General features: G+C 39.6%; 1 protein-coding gene across 1 annotated transcript in view; it reads right to left on the reverse strand.

Annotated features, from left to right (window-relative positions):
• The window catches only part of Adam28 (ADAM metallopeptidase domain 28), a 51,951-nt gene extending 33,372 nt beyond the window's left edge, over nt 1-18,579 (reverse strand). The window contains exons 1-8 of the mRNA XM_035453370.1: nt 18,528-18,579; nt 12,154-12,257; nt 7,930-8,006; nt 7,204-7,282; nt 5,870-5,946; nt 4,139-4,340; nt 1,445-1,513; nt 381-452 (exon numbers count right to left, since the gene is read on the reverse strand). Of these exons, the coding sequence (XP_035309261.1) occupies nt 381-452; nt 1,445-1,513; nt 4,139-4,340; nt 5,870-5,946; nt 7,204-7,282; nt 7,930-8,006; nt 12,154-12,257; nt 18,528-18,579 (732 nt within the window). The remainder of the gene's footprint in view (nt 1-380; nt 453-1,444; nt 1,514-4,138; nt 4,341-5,869; nt 5,947-7,203; nt 7,283-7,929; nt 8,007-12,153; nt 12,258-18,527) is intronic.
• Nucleotides 18,580-20,157: the final 1,578 nt, after the last annotated feature.

Raw genomic sequence — 20,157 nt, forward strand, 5'->3', positions numbered from 1 at the left:
AAAGGGATAAGGGAAAAATAAGAACAGAACAAGCTACGGGAAGAAAACTATAATGAAGAATTAAGTTTTGCCCCTCAGAAAAGTCTCCTGTGTGTGTGTGTGTGTGTGTGTGTGTGTGTGTGTGTGTGTGTGTGTGTGTGTGTGTGCAGTTGCACCAATGCTATACCTCCTTGCCAGCCTCTCTGGCCTGCTGGAAGCAGCCCTTCAAGCTACATTAAGGTCTCCTGAAATAGCACAATTAGTTGTCATTCTGCCATACCCCTTTCAGCCTTAGCTCAGATGACTTGGCTTCCCTTCCTGAATTCATGTTCATTCATAGAAACATTCAGGGATATATTTAACAAAGTGTTTAAAGTTACATTTAATGAAATATATCATACCATGTTGACGTAATTGGCCATCTCAAACACTCTTTTTCTTATTTCAGCAAGATTTTTATTGTACTTCTTAAACTAAAAGACAATGAGAAAACAGAAACAGGGGCTGATAGAAATTAATATAATTGGAAGATTTTTTAAAAGACAGTTCAACTCATTCCAGAATGATTATAATTATCAGTTATTAATATTTAAAATATAAAAGCAAATCAACCCATTTTTAACGGAAATTAAAACATTTGGAAAGAAACATTATGTTTTCTTCCTTGAAATAGCCATCGAGCATACAGCTCTTAAAAATTTCGCCATGCATGGTGGCACACCTATAATCTCAACTGTGAAAGGCTGAGGCAAGAGGACCTTGTGTAAGGGAAGGACAGCCTGGGCCACATACCAAGACTCTGTCTCAAGCAAAACTATGACACAATAGAGCAATGATTTAATTTAATGTAAGTTTCATGATTTCCTAACTGTGCAGAATCAGTGCAAAGCACAGCCAATCATTTTCTAAATTTATGCATAATAGTTGTATCCAATACAATGAGGCCAGAGATTGGGGATCTGGGCTAACTAATTTCCTGATAGCTTTGAAATCCAAGCAATTTCTTTTTGGCATTAAACACACTTGTTTAGAAACTCACAATCAGAAAATGTGTTCCCAGAAAATAAATTAAATGTTATCTATAACCAAAGGCTGACCTTCTCCAAAGAGGCTATCCACTGGACTTTAGTATTTATAACTGCTCCCTCCAGAATATAAATCCTACATTACATATTAACTACTTTATCAATGACAACATGATGAGGGAGTATAAATGGAAACTAAATTTGGATCTCTAGCCACAGTAAGAAAAGAGGTTTATAGAGCCAACAATGAGATTTACGTATATTTGTCAGTTGCTTATTTCTCAGAAGAAATATCTGTCAGTTTCATTATAAATATAAATTCAATAGACTTAGAATAATTTCTCTGTATGGTTCATAATCTTGATTTCTAAATAGATCTAGACATTTCTATTTCACACAATAAATTATGCACAAGAGATGCATTTATCTGATGTAATTACCTCACCGTTATCCAGGACCAGATAATATTCGATGTATTTCTTGGGTTCTTGAATCATCCCATCATTCAACTTGTGAAATAAAAGGAAAACCATGACTAAGACAATAGCTTTCTCTGTTGACCTTCTATTTAGCATGTCATCTTAGATTATATCTGACAATCAAGGCAGACAATATTACTGTTTTAACTCTACCACAGCATTCAGGCATGTAGGCAAAGATCAGAAATGCTTGTCTCTTATGTTTCTGTCATCAGAAACAAATCACTGAAGGCAAACTCTTAGATATTATCTGGTGAGATATATGTTTATCTCCCATTTTCTCTAGGAACAGAATATTTACTTCCAGTTTTGTAGGGAGTCACCCTAGCCCCGCCCAATAGTCCTGGGACTCGCCCAGAAGGGCGTGGTGAAGGAAAGCCGGGGTCATGTAAGGGAGCTTCTTAAGGGGCTGCACGTGGGGACCCTCGCTCTCTTTTGTTCTCTATAGTTCATTGACAGTTACATGTTTTAAAAAACAGAAAAAAAAATGTTGCTTTTTGTCAGAATACATGGAATGGAAAATTCGTAGGAGGGGGGAACATACAAAGTAGGGAGTACTAGCCAATCAGACAGACATCTGTAGCTCATGGCAGTGGTTTGAAATTTATGCTGAATGTGATTAATGGAAAGTCATCCAAGGGCTTTAACCTGATGCAGTTATAATGAAACATCACTGAACCTAGACCAGTGAGAGTAGATTCTGCTAAGGTGGTAAGAGACATAGAAAGGACAGATACAACTTGTTGTCATAGTGACCTTGGGACATTATCTGAGAGCCCAGTGAAGAACTGAAATATGTGAAGAGATGAGAAGACATGGATACTATGTAAGAAAAGCAAAGAGAAATCCACAATAATTCCCAGATACGGGCCACAACAAGTAATGAACAGTGGCAGTGTTTCATTGGGGTGGGGAAAATGAGAAAAATATATCATGTTTGGAACATAAAAATGAGTAGTAGTTCTATGTTACGAATTAATATAGTATCAGATATTTAAATGTCTACAAGACCGAATATACATTTTTAATAATAGTCAATACCTAGAGTGTCCAAAAAAAAAAAAAAGCAGGGACTATGTAGCCCAGGCTAGCTATACATTCACTACATATGAGCCTCTTGCCTCCAACTCCCAAGTGCTGGGATTACAGGCATATACCATTGCATCTGGCTTATGAAGTGCCTGGCTTGGACCCTAGGGCTCATGCTAGCAAGCATTATAACTGAGTTGCATATTAGCCATATGGAGTCCTGTTGAAGGAAAGAAGGTATGGAACAACATGAGATTGCCCAGGAAGAATTGACTGACAAAGCAAAAAGCAGGAGCCAAGGGCTTCTGATTTCAAGTGACCAACCAGAAGAGGGGTGACAGAAAGGTGCTCCTGAAAGCCAACACAACAGCAGGTTGGGAAAGCATGGTCATTTCTACATGGGCCCCAAAGAATCAAGATGGAAGAGCAGAGGCTGGTGCCAACCAGAACCAGAACAATAGGAGAGAAACGTGTAGCCAGGACTAGTTCTCCGGGTTCTTAAATAAAGTGGTGAAATTTCAATCCATAGCGAAGAGAACAACCTTGATTTTACTTAAAAGCAGTCTGCCTGTGTCTCAGAGATTCTGGGAACACTTGAAAGAGATCATCAAGCAATGAAAGTAAAAGGATAGGAACATTTTAGTGCACACCACACAGCTGGAAACATCTGGGTTTGTTTTTTCTTCTGTGGTCAAAACAGGATTCCATGAAAGAAAGATTATTATATGGGGCTGAAGAGATAGCTCATCAGATAAAAGGGCTAACTGCTCTTCCAGAGGTCCCGAGTTCAATTCCCAGCAACCACATGTGATTCACAACCATCTGTCATGAGATCTGACTCTTATACATTAAAAAAGACCAATTCTCAGAGAGAGAGAGAGAGAGAGAGAGAGAGAGAGAGAGAGAGAGAGAGAGACAGAGACAGAGACAGAGACACACAGAGAGATAATATTCTGTGTTCCTATGTTTATATTGTGAATGTTGTCTGGTCCTAGCTATCATATTTCAGATTTCTTTTTAGCCTTTGCATATGGCTAATGATAATAGTTTATCCACAGATTCTTATTAAGTAAATTAGTAATGAACAATAATGTTTTCCCATTAGTAAAACTATAAATTATTAGTTTCAGTGTGGCTGTAAAATGTGAATCAAGTGCACTGCTAAGATTAGAACTACAGTCTGGAAAGGTGGTGTGAGCAGATTAAACCCTCCCTGTGTAATGTGAGCCCTGAATTCAGATCCCCAAACCCACTGTGAAAGATCCCTTTGTGTGTGTGTGTGTGTGTGTGTGTGTGTGTGTGTGTGTGTGTGTGTGTGTGTGTGTGTGTGTGTGTCTGCCTGCCTTTAATCCAAGTACAGAATGGGCAGAAACAGGGAATTCCTAGATCAAGCTATCTAGGCAGACTATCAAAAACATCATGCTATCATGCTCTGGGTTCATCAAGAAACTGTGACTCAATACATAAGTTGGGATCATCTGAGGGAAACACAGACATCAAATAGGGATCTCCACAGACACACATAGGATAATATAAACTCATATGCATGCACATACATTTTGAAAAGAAAAGTGAAAGACTAGTACCCAAGTTGGACACAAAACAAAAGTACCATTAACATCAAACTCTACATACAATCATTCTGGTGGCAGGTAGGGCCACATTCTGGTGCAGCCTTCGTTGCCATAGTACATCATCCACGCCACAGCTGCTGTTAGCCTGGTCTTCATTGGGGTCATCCTTGAAGACTGCATGGGCGTGCTCATCCAGGCTCACAGAGTTCAACGGTTCAATAAAATACCTTTCATCTCCTTGACTGAAGTAGCCCCTGAGGAACATAAGCATTCAAGCTTCTTAACAAAATGATATTCCTTTGGAGTTGCACAAACAGAGTCCTCAAAGTCTTCATAACTTCCTAGCCAATGCCAAAGAAGTTTAACCTTATGGTAACAGAGGTTTCTGACCTATGGTTTCTGACACTGGAGATGTTTTTTTTTTTTAACTCAGTCTCCAGTTTTCATCCAGTTCCTATACTACAGGTGCCTTGAAATGACAGGACACTTTGGAGTTTTATAAGGGGTTAAAATTCTAGGCCTATCTCTGATTAACTAAGAATCCAGAGAAACATTCTTTGATTAAACAGCCTCATTTTTTTAGTCTGTAAAGAGTTACTGTGAGGAGAATGGTAGGGGTGGAAAGAGAGAGCAGGTGAAGCATGTGGCCAGGGAAGATTTGTACCTTCTTCATAAACCCTGAGACTGAAGTCTCAGCTGACTCACCGACCAGCCCTCTTGATTCCTCCCCCTAGTGGCTGATTGCTCACTGCATTGTTTTTAAGGCTCACAAGCTTTTGTGCAAGTGATGAGTAATTCCAGTTGTATTTTCATTCCTTAATCTGGAGTTCTGGTCTGCATCATATTTAATGAGACTATGAAGCACTGTACTAAAAGCAGGGAACAAAAGAGATCCACAGTCTCTTCCTCCATGATCCTTACATTCAAAATGAGGAAAATGGATATGGAGAAATAATAAAAAGTTTATATGCCATTATTTAGCAAAGGCATATATCTGTGCCTCTATCTGATTAGTATGGAGTAGAAATGTATGAGTATTCAGTGTCTAGAACTGGAAGACAGCAAGTGTGGGTGTTTGTTTCAAATGGATTAGTTGAAGTACTTAAGTAGGATGTTTCAGTAGAGACAGATGTTGTGAACAAACAGGAAATAACTAGGAGACATGATCACTGGAGCTTGAAAGGAAATGGAGGCTGGAAGGAAGAGGCAGAGAATCCTCAAAGACTTCAAGATGCCTGGCTGGCTAAGTTATTACTTGATTATTCCATCTGCGAGGTCGAGAACACCAGAAAACAATGATCTGTGAGACAACTGATATGGTCTGTTTAGAACACACTGAGATTTGAGTTCTTTAATGTGTCCAACTAGAAGTGCATAAAAGGAAATGGATCAGTTCTTGGTGTTGATGAGATACCATGGGGTAGACTGGTACAAGGTGTTCACTGACAGGCAGAAGAGTACAGAAGTGCTTAAGAAGGAACACTAGAGAGAAATAAGAGTGAGGAGAGAAAGTAGAGGAACCCCTACTCCATTATTGTCTGACTATAAAACTGAGTCTCAAAACCTTCACTTTTAAAAGAGAAAAAAGAAAACAGAAGGCAGAGACTCAGTTGTATAATTTTCATGCTTTAAAAATTGGAGTTTTGATGCACAATTTCAAAATTTGCAGCCTTTAGGAATCACACTTAACTATATTATATAACTACTTATACTTGAGGGTCTTCAGACTTAACAGACATGAACTCTATATCAGTGGGATGTGGAGATATTCCTGAAGTCTCACCTTAGACCTTGGCATGCGCTGATGCTGGCTTCAGAAGCTTTCTCATTTATGATGTGTCCTTGGTAGTAACAGTTATCCTAAGGGAAATAAAAGGTACTTTGTAAGGAAAGTCTTTAGATGTCTTAGAGTCCACGACCAATTACAATTTGAAATCCTAGAATGGGAACAATTTCCTGCTGCACAATCATTAAGTTAGAGACATTTTAAAAATTAAATATAAGCATTTTATGTGTTAAATCTTTCATGAAACTGACTCCCCAAATGCTTACAGTATGTAGTCTACATAGTATATATAGTACTGTAAATATATGCGCTACATAAAATTATATGCTATATAGTGTATTCTATATATTATAATATATTAGTGATGATTAAACAATACAAAATAGTTGAACACTATTTAGAAAAAATGGATTTAGTTATCTAAGTTTAAAAACTGAGTCTCCATTTAAACAACTAAACAACAGAGGAGAGGCTACCTTAAATGCTCTCCCCAGATAATGAGATTGATGAGCAACTTATATGCCATCCTATAGCCTTCATCCAGCAGCTGGTGGAAGTAGAAGCAGACACCCACAGCTAAACCTTGAACTGAACTGGAATCCAGTTGCAGAGAAGGAGGAGTGATGAGAAAAGGGGTCAAGACCAGGCTAGTGAAACCCACAGAAACAGCTGACCTGAACATGGAAGAGCTCTTGGTCCCCAGACTGTTAGCTGGGAAACCAGCATGGGACTGATCCAGACCCCCCCTGAATGTGGGTGTCAGAGAGGAGACCTCAGAAATCTATGGGGCCTTTTGTAGTAGATCAGTACTTATCCCTTGCATAGGAATGGACTTTGGGAGCCCATTTCACATAGAGGGATACTTCCTGAGCCTAGATACATGGGGGAGGGCCTAGGCCCTATCCCAAAGGATATGACAGATTCTGAAGATCCCCCTGGAAGTCCTCACTTTCCCTGGGGAGCAGAAAGCATATAGAGTAGGTAGGGTGTTAGTGGAGGGGAGGGGAGAAGGGGAGGGAGAGGGAATTGGGATTGACATGTAAAACAATCTTGTTTCTAATTTAAATTTTAAAATGAAAAAAAAAAAAAGAAGATGTATGCTCCTACTGCCTGCCTCCCATGAAATGGAAAAGGTTACTGGGGTCCTCCTGTATCATTCTTATGAAAATATAATAATGTTAGAAGATCAATTAAGCAATTACTTCTGTTGGAGAAAAAAAAACAGTACCAAGGCTATAAAAGCAGTTACAGCCCTATTTGCCTGACAAGGACACTGTATATATGCTTGCAGGGCACACTCTAATACCAAGGGACCTGGAAAGCTGTTTTACCATGATTTGTGGGCTTGTGGTGACCTCCTTTCCACTGGAATTATAGTATGTTTCTGAGTAGTCTGGCGATAGGAGCTTGCTGGAGAAAGAAAAAGGAAGAACATGTCAACTGTGAAAGTCCAGCAAACGAATAAGACTTCCCAGTCTGTGCAGACAAATTTCAACTCTTCAGCTTCTCCTATGCACCAGACAAGTCCACACAGGAAAGCACTGCTCACATTGGCCATGCAGGATGGGGCATGCGGTGGAGGCAGGTACATTCCAGAGGGCTGTGGAACGAGCCCCTCTCCACATGGGACTTGGTTGCTATTTTCAGGAGAAACTTGAGAAGAAGCAGAACTGAGGTCAAAGGTAGTAGAAATAAGTACTTGCAACAAGTATGGCACCAAGGTGTACAATACCCCCCCCCCCCCGCCAAGTCCTTGGACAACAGTGTGAGGCTTTCTCTCAAGCACACAGACAAACAAGCAAAACTTAATGCAAATTATATCCAGCACTTGGCAAAATAATCAAATCTGTCTTCCTGTACTTCACTGTTGTGTTTTACTTATAAAGTTTCAAAAGTCTAGTAAACTATTGTTTTCTGCAATGCATTTCTACTAATGTAAGAGAAGAGTATTCACTGTGGGTCAAGTGTTGGAAGCACTAAAGCTGACAATAGGCCCTGGCAGCACACTCTCACCACCTCAGCTTGTTGGGGGGGGGGGCAGCTGGACACATACTCACTTGGTCTTCTTCAAGTACAGCACCGCCACCTTCCCATTAACTGACATCTGGTACCTCAGCTCAGTTTCAAATGCTTCCTGCAAAAATGCAGCAATATGTTATATTTACTTATAATCAAAGAGTGGCAATTTCTGTGGATTTATTCCTCAGAAGGTAATGCTTGCTTTTCTCTAGCAGTGGACTGTGAGACTGTCCAACAGTCTATCTAGACCAGAAGTTCTCAACCTGTGGATCAGGACCCCTTGGGTGGGGTGTCAGATATCAGAGATGTACATTACGATTCGTAACGGTAGCAACATTACAATTAGGAAGTAGCAACATAAGGAACTTTATTAAAGGGTGGCAACATTAGCAAGGTTGAGAACCACTGGTCTCTACCCTGTGCACTAGATCAATCCACCAACTAAACAGACAATTAGTTCTCTCTGTGTGTGTCTCTGTCTGTCTGTCTGTCTGTCTGTTTGTTTGTCTGTCTGTCTGTCTCTGTCTGTCTCTCTCTGTGTCTCTCTCTGTGTCTCTGTCGCTCTCTGTCTCTCTCTGTCTCTGTCTCTGTCTCTCTCTCTCTCTCTCTCTCTCTCTCTCTCTCTCTCTCTCTCTCTCTCTCTCTCGTGTGTGTGTGTGTGTGTGTGTGTGTGTGTGTGTGTGTGTGTGTGTGCGTTTTGAGAATTAACCCCAGAATCTTGAAAATGCTGGCTAAGGACTCCACCACTCAGCCACATTCCAGGCTCCTTATTTGATGTCTTTATATGGTCTTGATATGCTTAGCAAGGTTTTATTTGGGTCACCAAGTGTTTGTGGAAACAAATATTTATATTCCAGAACATAGGTTAGGAGATAGAATGAGGGACAGTTGGGGAGTAAGGATATGCCAAAGGTATAGAAACTACCTTTAACTAGGGCCAGCTTAGTGGGTGGCTTAGTGGGTGAAGGTACTTGCTTGAGAACATTGAAAGCACAATACAACTCCTACCTTTCAACTCTGAGTTCCACATAAGCAGCATGCCATGAGAACTCCACACACATTTGCACTTACATGCATATCCATGCACTCATGCATGCACACACACACACACAGACACACACACACACACACACATACACACTAAAAAAATAACTAAATAAATAAATAGCTGTAATAAATATTTAAAATACACAAGCATGCAACTTCAAACTAGAGGGGAAGGTTGCATTTACTCTCATAGACACACGCAGACATACATCCAATATGTGTACACCACCCTCTATTTGTAAATTCAACATTTTTTTTTTAGAATCATGAACTAAATTGTGTAAGACAAGCCACAAATTGTAATTTCAGGAAATAATTCTGTTAATCTGCACATAAGTATGCCACAATGGCTTTACAGAAAACATAAGATGACCAAGAGAGAGAGGGAGGAAAATACAGTGTGTGTGTGTGTGTGTGTGTGTGTGTGTGTGTGTGTGTGTGTGTGTGTGTCCACACAAGCGCTTGTGTGTAAACATTTAAAGTAGCAGAGAACCCATAAGAAGGAGTATGGAGTCAGAAATAAGCGTTGGTGAGGAGAGGGAAAGACACCACCAACACTCACTGTCAAATAGCTGATGTTGCAAAGAAGTGAAAAGAGCCCATTCACAGGAAATGCTTGAAAATGAGTCATAATGCATATGTCACAACGGGTACCACAGGCAGAGGCAGCATAGCCCTGATCACAGAATATGTATTTTCAGCCTGCTTCACTTTGCATAAGTTAAATCTTCCATTTTCCAAACAGTATAAGCATCATCATTATTATGTGCACTTGAAGGCAGAGTTTCCCACAGAAAAATTAGCAAAGCTAAATGTGAGCACACATTCACCCTTTCCATTAGGTCACCAGGCTAATGTAAGTCTTGTGAGGCTGTTTAGAAATAATCAAGACAAGCAATGTGTCTGCAGTAAAACCAAGCACACCATGTCAAACACATCCCATTCCAAAATCACTCTAAAAATCCATATTGTGAGGCTGGAGAAATGGCTCATCTGTTAAGAACACATGCTTCTCTTTCAGAGGACCCCAGTTAGGCTCCTAACACCTAAGAAGGGTGGCTCACAAGCACCTGTAACTCCATCTCCAAGGGATCTGATGACCTTTTTGGCCTTTATAGGTAACTACCTGTGCTTGGACATAAATACACACATACACATGGCACATACACATAAATAATTTTAGAACTAATTGACTATCTATCACAGCCAGTAACTAATCTATGGTTTCATACCAAAATACAAATTTCAAATAAAAGCTAGATTTGTGAGAAAGTCATTTCACAGCTTTGATAAACTCACTTTATTTGTATTCAAATTTTTCTTAAAACACCCAGAGAAAATATAGCTGGCATTTTTGATACTGAAAGAAATTATTTGAAGAAAATTTCCTTGAAGAAGACTCTGATGCAGACGGATTACATCAGAGTTAGTAGGCTGTTTTCCTGAAAGATAATTTGAGAAAGATACTTTCAGAAATTACTTTTACTATGTAAAGATTTGTTTATGCTGTGGAACATTGCCTTAACCGTGTAAAGGTGTGTTACATTCATTTATGCTGCTTGTGTTTAATTATGAAAAGATGTGTTGCTGTTTCACCTTGCCCATCTAAGGCACCTGATTGGTCTAATAAAAGGCTGGATAGCCAATAGCTAGGCAGAGAAAGGATAGACAGCATTGATTGGCAGAGAGAATAAGTAGGAGGAGAAATCTAGTCTCAAGAGAAAGAGAAAAGATGGAGAAGAGAACAAGGGAGAAAGAGAGGGGCACACCCAGGGCCAGAAGCCAGGCAGTAGCAAAACAAACAGACACTAGAGGAAGCAGGAAAGTAAGACATACAGAAAGAAAGGAAGGTTTAAAAAAAAACAAGACAAAAGGTAGATAAACAAGTTAAGCTAAAAGAGCTAGCCAGAAAGGAGCCTAAACTAGACTGAATATTCAAAACTAATAAGAAGACTCTGTGTCATGATTTGGGAGTTGGCTGGTGGCTCAAAAGAAAAAGCCCGGTATACAGACTCTGCTAAGTATTCTACTAGCACCAACTGGAGTTGGAAGAAATTCCATGAAGAAATTTTCTAGTAGGGGGATATGTTCTCATAGCTAGTTACATTTTAGATTATTCTAGTTATCAGTTATGTCCCATTTATCTCTGTGTTTCTGACTCCCATCAAATGTTGCAGCAGGTGGGTAATTAGAATATTATTGTTGAATGGAACATCATATTTTACTTCGAAAATAGACCCTCTAATTATAGCTCAGGATGGCCTACAATTCACTATACAGCCCAGGCTGGCATCCAAGTCACAAGCATATAGACAAACCTCAGGAATTAGGGTTGTCTGTATATCCATGTGGAGATCTGTATGTCATGTCTTAGCTTTGCTCTTGTGACTAATTAAAAATCTGAGCTAGTGTTGTCTGACAATGTGTTATTTAATAACAATGTAAGAATTGTGCAAATTTTAATGCTTTCTACATAGAAAAAATACAAATTTCATAAAAAATCCTAATTCACAATCTTGTGCAATGTTTTATTTTATGATTCAAGGCAATAATGTGTGTGGATAGATGGTAGATAGATAAACAATAGAACAGGTATATTTCATATATAATTACTTGGAAACATGCAGCATAAATTACTATAAAATATCCAAGTCTGCTCTCTGTGACTAGGGACCACGCATTTCACTTCTTAGATCTTTGATGTATAAAATGAAGCTAGTAGAACTTTGGGCTGTAGTGAAGAATGAAAGCTTGAAAAACAAACTAATGTAATCATTAATATTGTTAGTCTCCAAAGCAATATATATGCATGTATGTGGACATGAATATATGTACATATATTCAGAAGTCATCGAAACACCAGAAGAGTTACCTGGAAAATAGCTCAGTTGATAAATCGCTTGGTGTGTAAGCATGAGGGCTTGAGTTCTGTACCCAGAACCCACCTATTTAAAAAGCCTGGCTTGGTGGCCCAGGCTTCTAATCCCAGTCAAGAAGACATGGAGACAGGTAGGTCCTCGGACTCACTGGCCAGCCTAGCTGTAGATGAGAGTGATCCAGTCCATTGAGAGACTCAATCTTGACAAACCAAATGGATACCATGACAAACAATGTAAGAATGACTGTGACCTACACATTGTCACATGTTTGCACATGTTCACAGGCATACACATAGGCTGCATGCACAAGAAAGAAGACAAGCACAGATTACTAACCTTTTTCTCTGGCTCTTTGACCTCTCTTTTACGCAGTGGATGAAGTCTTATGGGATAAACCACTTCATATTTCTTGGTCTTAGGTAGTTCTTTTGCTGTGTTTGCTGGGGGAGAAAGAAGGAAGAGAAGATGAAATGGCGGGACTGAATCAGTGGTTCAGCAGTGGCCGTCATGATGAGTGATGCCACACAGAGCCCTTCAGCGATTTGTGTCTAGCTGACAACACTAAAAACCCATTCCCCACCCCACCCCATCTTTAATATCTGTTTTTTAATGTTTCCCAGAGGTATTTCCAAGTGCCTTTCTGATGATGCTAATTTTTGTTACTTTTCCCTTTTCTGTTTGCTCTTCTGGATCTGAGCAGTGGCTCCCCAGCAGGAGAATGAGACAAGATAAAAATTTAAGCAGAATCCAGTTCTCCTGAAAGCTCATCATTCCCATGATAATGAAGTAGAAACACTCCAAGATCTCACTGCTATGAAAATGGAGTTGGATACACACCATTTCTGGTTGAAACACATATTCCTTTGAATTTTCAATAGTAATATTTAAAACATAGTCCCAATAAGAAAAGGCTCTGATGCTAGGCTCATAGAAAGGGTTGACATGAGCAATCTTGACAGGTCTTCATTTTTGGCATAAAAATATGAAAATTAGAAAAGCAGAGAATCTAAACAGAGGCACTGATCAGGGCAGGGCTGCCTGGAGGCTGGACTCACACTGGGAGGAAAGTGGAAAGTCACCTCAAACAACCAATTCACATCTCAGAGGCTCATGCCCAGGTCTTTTCCAGAAATCAGGCTGAAGTGAAATCCAGAGCTTTCCAATATTTTTAATTGTATTTTTAATTTTTCTTTCTGCTTTCCACATGGTCTGGCCTCTGCTCTCTGTAGTTAGCTCTGAAGGGAATATAAGTGGCCCCACTCTGATTGCTGCAGGTGACTAAAAGTCCACTTGGGATGAGTTCCACCCTGTGGAACTTGGAGATCAGAGGTAGAATGCTGGCAGCAGTGTCTAGAAAAGCTTTATTTTCTTCTCTTTATTTGGAGTTTCTCTGAAGGTAATCTTAGCTCTCAGACCAAGCACTTATGTTTATATAAGCCTGTACTACTGTGATCCACCCATTAGCAGACATAACTCGAGGCTCACCAAGCAGGATAGCACTTGACAGCTTAGCCCAATGATTTCCCAGAGAATAAAATATTTATTCCTTTTTATTTTATTTTTCTGAGAATCGAAGCAAAAAAATAAAATCTGATGATGTCAGTTTGAAATGGTTTTAAATCGAGTGATCGCACAACGACAATTTAACCCCGGGAGGTTACAAAAACTCATTAAGCTCTAAGTGTGCACTCAGAGTCAAAATGGCAATTAAGATAATGAAGGCAAGAACCTTTCTCTCCATGGCTTAGGCTTACTTTTAGAAAACATTTCAAAAACAAAGCTAAGGCCGAAGAGATGGATCAGAAGTTAAGGGCACTGGCTGTTCTTGCAGAAGACCAAGGTTCTATTGTCAGCACCCACATGATAAAAGAAATTCATAAATGTGGGTAACTCCTGTTAGGGAATCTGATGCCCTCTTGTGGCCTCCTTGGCCACCAGGCTTGCAAGTGCATTACAGAGATACATACAAGCAAAATAACCCTATTCATAAAATTGACACTATATAAATAAATAAAAACTTTTAAAGCCATGTACAGATACTACAATATCTTCAATTTAGATTTGGAAAATTTTGACTGCTTGAAAAATGGGGGCAGATTAAGCTGTCTCTAAGAAGTGTGCAGTAGTCTATAATGTGATACAAACAAACACAAACTATTACAATGTCTTCAAAAGGGCCGTGGTCTCATCAGCTGTGACAAATAAGTCATTGTCCTACTTCTGTAATAATAGTACAAAGTTTTTTTTTCATTTCTTTCTTTTTGTTTTTGTTTAGTTTTGTCCATTTTTATTTAAATTAGAAATAAGATTGTTTTACATGTCAGTCCCAGTTCCCTCTCTCTCTCCCTTCCCTCCATGACCCCCCCAATAACACCCTACCTATCTCATACCATTTCTGCGTCCCAGGGAGGGTGGAGCCTTCCATAGGGGGTCCTCAGAGTCTGTCATATCCTTTGTATTCCTCTATGTGGAATGGTCTCCCAAAGTTTATTCCTATGCTAGGGAGTACTGATCTACTACAAAAGGCCCCATAGATTTCTGAGACCTCCTCACTGACACCCATGTTCATGGGGTCTGGATCAGTCATTACACCAGTAGCACAGACACTGAAATCAATTAATAAATGGGACCTCTTTTTGTGTTTTGGTTTGTCCTTCATTTCACCAGGGCCCCACGAGGCTAGCCTCAAATTCATGATACTTATTCTTCCAAATCCCAAAGCCAGGCTTCTCTGCACGCATCCATTTCTAAGCCTAGTCCAAAAACCTCTTGAGTTTCCCATTTCTTGGAGTCATGATATAATCAATGTGCTCTTTATTTCTATGGGATTTAATATAACTTTACTAAATACATAAGCAATCCATTCTAATGTTGGTGGAGAAAAGTAATAGTATTGGTCACAAAACAACGTTTTAATTTTCTAAAATGGGGGATGGTCATTCTCTCCTGTTGAAACTTTGTGATTACATCAGAACAGTGAGATGCCAAGAGGTAAGAAACAGCTCTTGCCAGAAATGAGCTAATGGCATGCGGGCAATTCCCTGCAGCCTTCTTTAATTCACTGGCACCAAACAAACACACCATACGGTGCCAGCATGCTAGCTGGTGTATTATGGAGCCTAATCATCGCAATTAGCCCCATAAACATTGAGTTATGAAGCCATCACTCACTGATGATGTGGAGCCTCAACAATTCTTTTCTTTAAATGCCACGGCAGGGGAGGAGTGGGGCTGGGGAGATGGCTCAGTGGTTAAGAATGCTTCTGGCTCTTCCAGAGGATCCAAAATTCACTTCCTAACACATATTTTAGGTGGCTCACAACTGCCTGAAACTCCAGTTTTGGGGAATCTGACGCCCTCTTCTGGTTTGGACAGATGCCTGCACTCTGCACATAGGCACACACTCAGAAGCACTCACCCACAATTAAAAAGTAGAAATTATTCTTTTAAATGCCATATTCGAGGGATAGAGAAATGGTTCTTGCTTAAGTTACTCTTCCTAAGGATCCAGGTTCTATTCCTAACACCCACCTGGCAATGTACAATTTCTCTAAAATCCAACACCTTCTTCTAGCCTCTGCAATCAGATATACATACAGATAAAAGACCCATATGCATAAACCTTTTTTTTTAGTTTTTTTAATGACAAAAAGCCATATTGGTGGGGTTCATCTACAACATGTATGATTCTATCAGGAAATCAGTAGAAGTTTCCTTTGAGTCATAAAGTGATGACAATACCCACCTGACACTTCAGATAGAGAAAGAACAGGGTGACAGCCCCACTTCTCTTTCAGGAGAAAGTGAACAGGTAACTAGGTCACCCCATCCAAGATCAAACAGTTTTCTGTGCTGTACGTGTTAAACCACACTTTCAGTTATTCCAAAGCCTAATATTTCATGAAACCAAAAGTCACCAACTAATTGTTAACTATGGAGTCAAACATATAAACTACTTACAAAATTTATTTCCAACTCACTCTTTGGTGGGGAGGCACTTCCAAATAGAAACCAAAACAAACAAAAACATTTATTTTTAAAGTCTTTAGCAACCTCTCTTAGCTATACGAAATAAGTAAGTTTCCAGTCCATTCCAAACTCTTGCAACACAGTCAGTTCTCTAAAGAAAACAGATAGGATTTCTCTTAAAAGGCTCTGATTATCCTGAAAGGTAGAAGGCTCTAGAAATAGGATATCTGAGATGTAGGGGTTTCCACAGCATAGAAATCGTTGGAGTAGACACGGATATTGTTAGGCTCACACATCCTCTCTTCGATGGAGATGGGACAGCCTCCTCCCAGGTGAATAAAATCAAGTTAATTATTTAGAAGCCAGTGACACAAACAGAGCTAACTGCCATCCAGGGATTACACAAATCCAAACCGTAACACAATATGTTTCTATTAATTTATTTTAATGCTTGCTTGCTTTCTCTCTCCCACAGAACTCATGTGTTGGATTAGTTTTGACTAGAAAAAACTGGATCAAGATTATAGAAGATAGTTATTTGGTTAGAGTTAGAGATGTAACTGAGTGTGTGGTTGTGGGTTGGATTTTTCTTTAACTGTTCATTAGTTTGAAATAAAGCAAAGCTCATTAATGAGATTGACATAGCTGACCTCAGTCTAGAATGCTGTTCTATCTGGATTCATTCTGGGACATTTGTACATAATATTAGCATCTATAGTTTGCTCCAAATCTGTTAGAAATTGTTCCAGGGTTGTCTTTTCCAAATGAGGCACCAAACCTTCAGTGCAAGTTTATGCAATGACATTGGCTCTCTGAACCCTCAGACTCTTGTACTTTTAAATATTATTCAGTAAAAATGAATATGGGGGAAACTAGAACCCATATTCTAATGAAGTGTATTATTTGGTTTTATAAGTTAAATTGTGCATAGTGGCTTACTTTTTTCAGTCACCTTAGAAAGACCAGAAATAACTGTTAGTGTAGAATAAATGTATTTTTAAAGCCGCTGCATGCCTGGGCACACTCCTGAAACAGGAAAGCGACTCGACCTTTGTCAATGTACTGACTGACTTCCTCTACCCCCATCCATGTCTTCTTAAACATTTGTTTTTACTTTTCCTATGATGCAATCCCATGTCACTTTCCTCAGGGGATGGTGGAGCTCATTACAAGCATCTGGCCTGATTTTACATATTCCTCTTTTATTTCCAGTGAACCAGGTAAAGGTTATGGCCAGAGGGCACATGCATAGAGTATCCATGATGTGAAGGGAGAAATAAAGAGGAGGAGTTAAGAAAACAAATCTTTTTTTCCCTTGTATTCTGCCTGGAAAACCAATCCCTATGGGGAGTCTAGCAAGGGCACTTCAGTGGATTGGAGGGGGTGTTGAAAGGGTAACAGGGATGGTAAAGAAAGGCAGGGTGGCATCCTATTCACAATGAACATGTCCTCACTAGAGAGCAATCAGAACCACTGCTAGCACATCCTTGAGACGATGTCATACTTCTAAGCATGACTCTAAGGCTTTACATCTCCGGCTGCCATGTTCTGATGCAGCGCTGGAGGTTCAGTAATTGTTTGATTTCTGCTGATTTCTCCCTGATGTCACTGTAATGACAGTGGCATGCATGGGTCCCACCATTGCCCATGAGACTCTGTCACTGGATCTTCCTGATCTTTCTCCCCCTGAAAAGAGCTGGATCACAAGTAGTTCTCTTTTTACTGAGACTGGTGTCCTCATCAGTACTGGGGTCAGTGTTTTCAGAAAATGTGAGGAAAGAATTCCTAGAAACTTTTCAATTCTTGCAAATCAGAACTAGGAATTTAAAGTCAAGAGGATATATTAGTATCCTAACACCCTATTTAAGGGTGTTAAGTACAATTTTCACAAGTCTCAAAAATAAAGGAGAATCCATTTTTTCAGTAAGCAGATACAGAGAGGGTTAGGGAGGAGGACAACCTCTTCATGCTCAAAGCCTGCACTTTTGTCCATAATTCATTCATTCCTGGATCCCAGCAAACATTCTTTGTTCCAAGAAAACATTTGCCATTGAGGGTGAAGATTCAAGCTCCAGACACAGACACAAACTGGAGAAATGTGTCATCAGATCCCAGTCATTCAAACCTAAACTGAGAATTTATAAAATGGAGCCACCTACTTGCTACAACATGCTAGGAAGTGCTATTCAGCACATCTAAATTCTTTGGTGTTTGCTATAACCAGCGAAATGGAAGACTATCCACACACACTGAACTGAAACTCCTCCTCACTAAGAATATCACAATGCTTTAGAACTATAAATCCGAGCATGGCGCCCTGCCAATTAGCTGTATCTATTACCACTAAGCATAAAAATGTGCAATCCCAAATGACCAATCCTTGGTGGTCTTAACCAGTCAAACCTGTTGTTTTATTGAACTAAAAATTGACACAATTAGTTTTGATAAATTTTGTTTCTTGACTCAAAGATCACATTCATGGTTCAAATGTATAAGAGCTTCCCTTTCTCTTTTAAGGTACCGGAGCTGGCGTATAAATATTTCAAAAACCTCTATTTGCTCTCCTTCATGTCCCCCACAGCCCCCAAACCACAGATTAAAGCCAACCCAAATGTCTAGTAAAACTGGTAAAAGAGTAAGAAACAGCTAGCCAATGTATCATATACCATAAGACTAGGAGCAGATGGATACCATGAAGTTCCGTGACACATTCAACAGACCCAAGAAGGGTTAATGCCTACCTGGAACTGGAGAAAGGAGAAAAGAGACTACCAGAAGACTCCATTGCAACATGCTGTGGTCCCAGGAGCAGCGCCTGCCTCCGCTCACACCTGTAAGGCTGCTTCTGCCCCAGCCTCCTCTTAAGGGAGACAGAATGAAACTCCCGGCTTCATTGTGTACGCTTGAGCAAGTATTTACTGAAGGTGTTGCACAACTTGGGAGCTGTGGTCCTGCCGCAATGGCATGGCAGGCGGAAGTCCTGACCGCCTCTTGGCTGGCTCTAAAATTTCCTGCACTAGCAGCTATTATTTCCCTCTCTTTTTTCTCTGTGTTCCCCATTCAAAAGCAAAATAACAAGTTTCCAATGTATTGTTATAGCTCAGTAGGTCACAAGGAGGTAACTGCCTTGACATACCTTGATACATATGCCAGGTGTTATATTATATATGTATTTATATTTGGAACATGCACACGCTATATTGTGTGCACATGTTATATATAATATATTTAAATGTATGGATTTTCTATTTTCAGCTAAATAAAAAAGGTAAGAAGAATATTATTCTTCTACACATATATGTTTTATAAACAATTTCAAATTCCTTCTAATATCTATATGAAATTCTTATTTCCAATTACCCTGCATGGTATTCTCACACAATGATGTCCACAAGAAGCTTGGACTATCCTGAAATAAGATGCTTTTAAAGACGGGATTTCATAAATCCTAGGCTAAGCTCCAACAACTGTGTAGCACAGGAAGAGCTTGAACTCTCCACTCTCCTGCCACTAGCCCAAGTACTGGGATTGCAGGGCATACCTCCACCCTGGGTTTTTACATAGTGCTACAGAGCAAATATAGGGTTTCATGCATGCCTGGCAAGTGTTTTACCAACTGAGCTGCACCCATTCTCCTGAAATAAGAATTTTGACAACACAAGTACAAAGCTCTCCAGACCACCGTGGTGTTTGTACCGTAACTAATGACCTGGGTGAGATGACGTGAGGATGGAGGAGGAGCAGTTTGCGCTTATTACCTCTGTTGTGGGAATAAATTGGACATGTGCAGAAATCATACTCTAAAACTCAAAAACAGATGTATTTAGTTGCTTATTTAATTTTAGGTACCCTCCTAGTCTATTATTCTTGTTATATTAGTCCTACTGACAAATCTGTCTACCAAGAACCATTTTACCTCCATTTTGTATGTAAAAACTGGAGTTTAAGAACATAAATAGGTCTACAAGATTAAGATTCCATTGTCTGCATTATGCAGATTAAGAAGATTAGGCTGTTTGCTCACATTGCTCATGCAGGAACAGAAGGGGTGGAATTTGAACTCAATGCTGTCTGAGCTCTTGCTCACACACCTTCATGTTTCTTAGTTATATGACTCAACACACACAGCCTTATTTCTAATGATAAGATTCCTATGGAGTAGAAATGACCCTGAGAACAAATTGTGAATACATATGTTATAGCTAGGACACATGAGGTATACATCATCTTAATATAAAGCTCAGTTTAGGCTAGAGAAATGTTAGTAAAAAGGAGTGCCTTTCAGTGGCCATAAAAGCACCCCACAACCATAAGAGGATTGTAGATCTGATTGCACAGCATTGCAAAGTGAAGGTTGGGGGTCTACTACTA

Source organism: Cricetulus griseus (assembly GCF_003668045.3).
Source record: "Cricetulus griseus strain 17A/GY chromosome 1 unlocalized genomic scaffold, alternate assembly CriGri-PICRH-1.0 chr1_1, whole genome shotgun sequence".
Taxonomy (NCBI): Eukaryota; Metazoa; Chordata; class Mammalia; order Rodentia; family Cricetidae; genus Cricetulus; species Cricetulus griseus.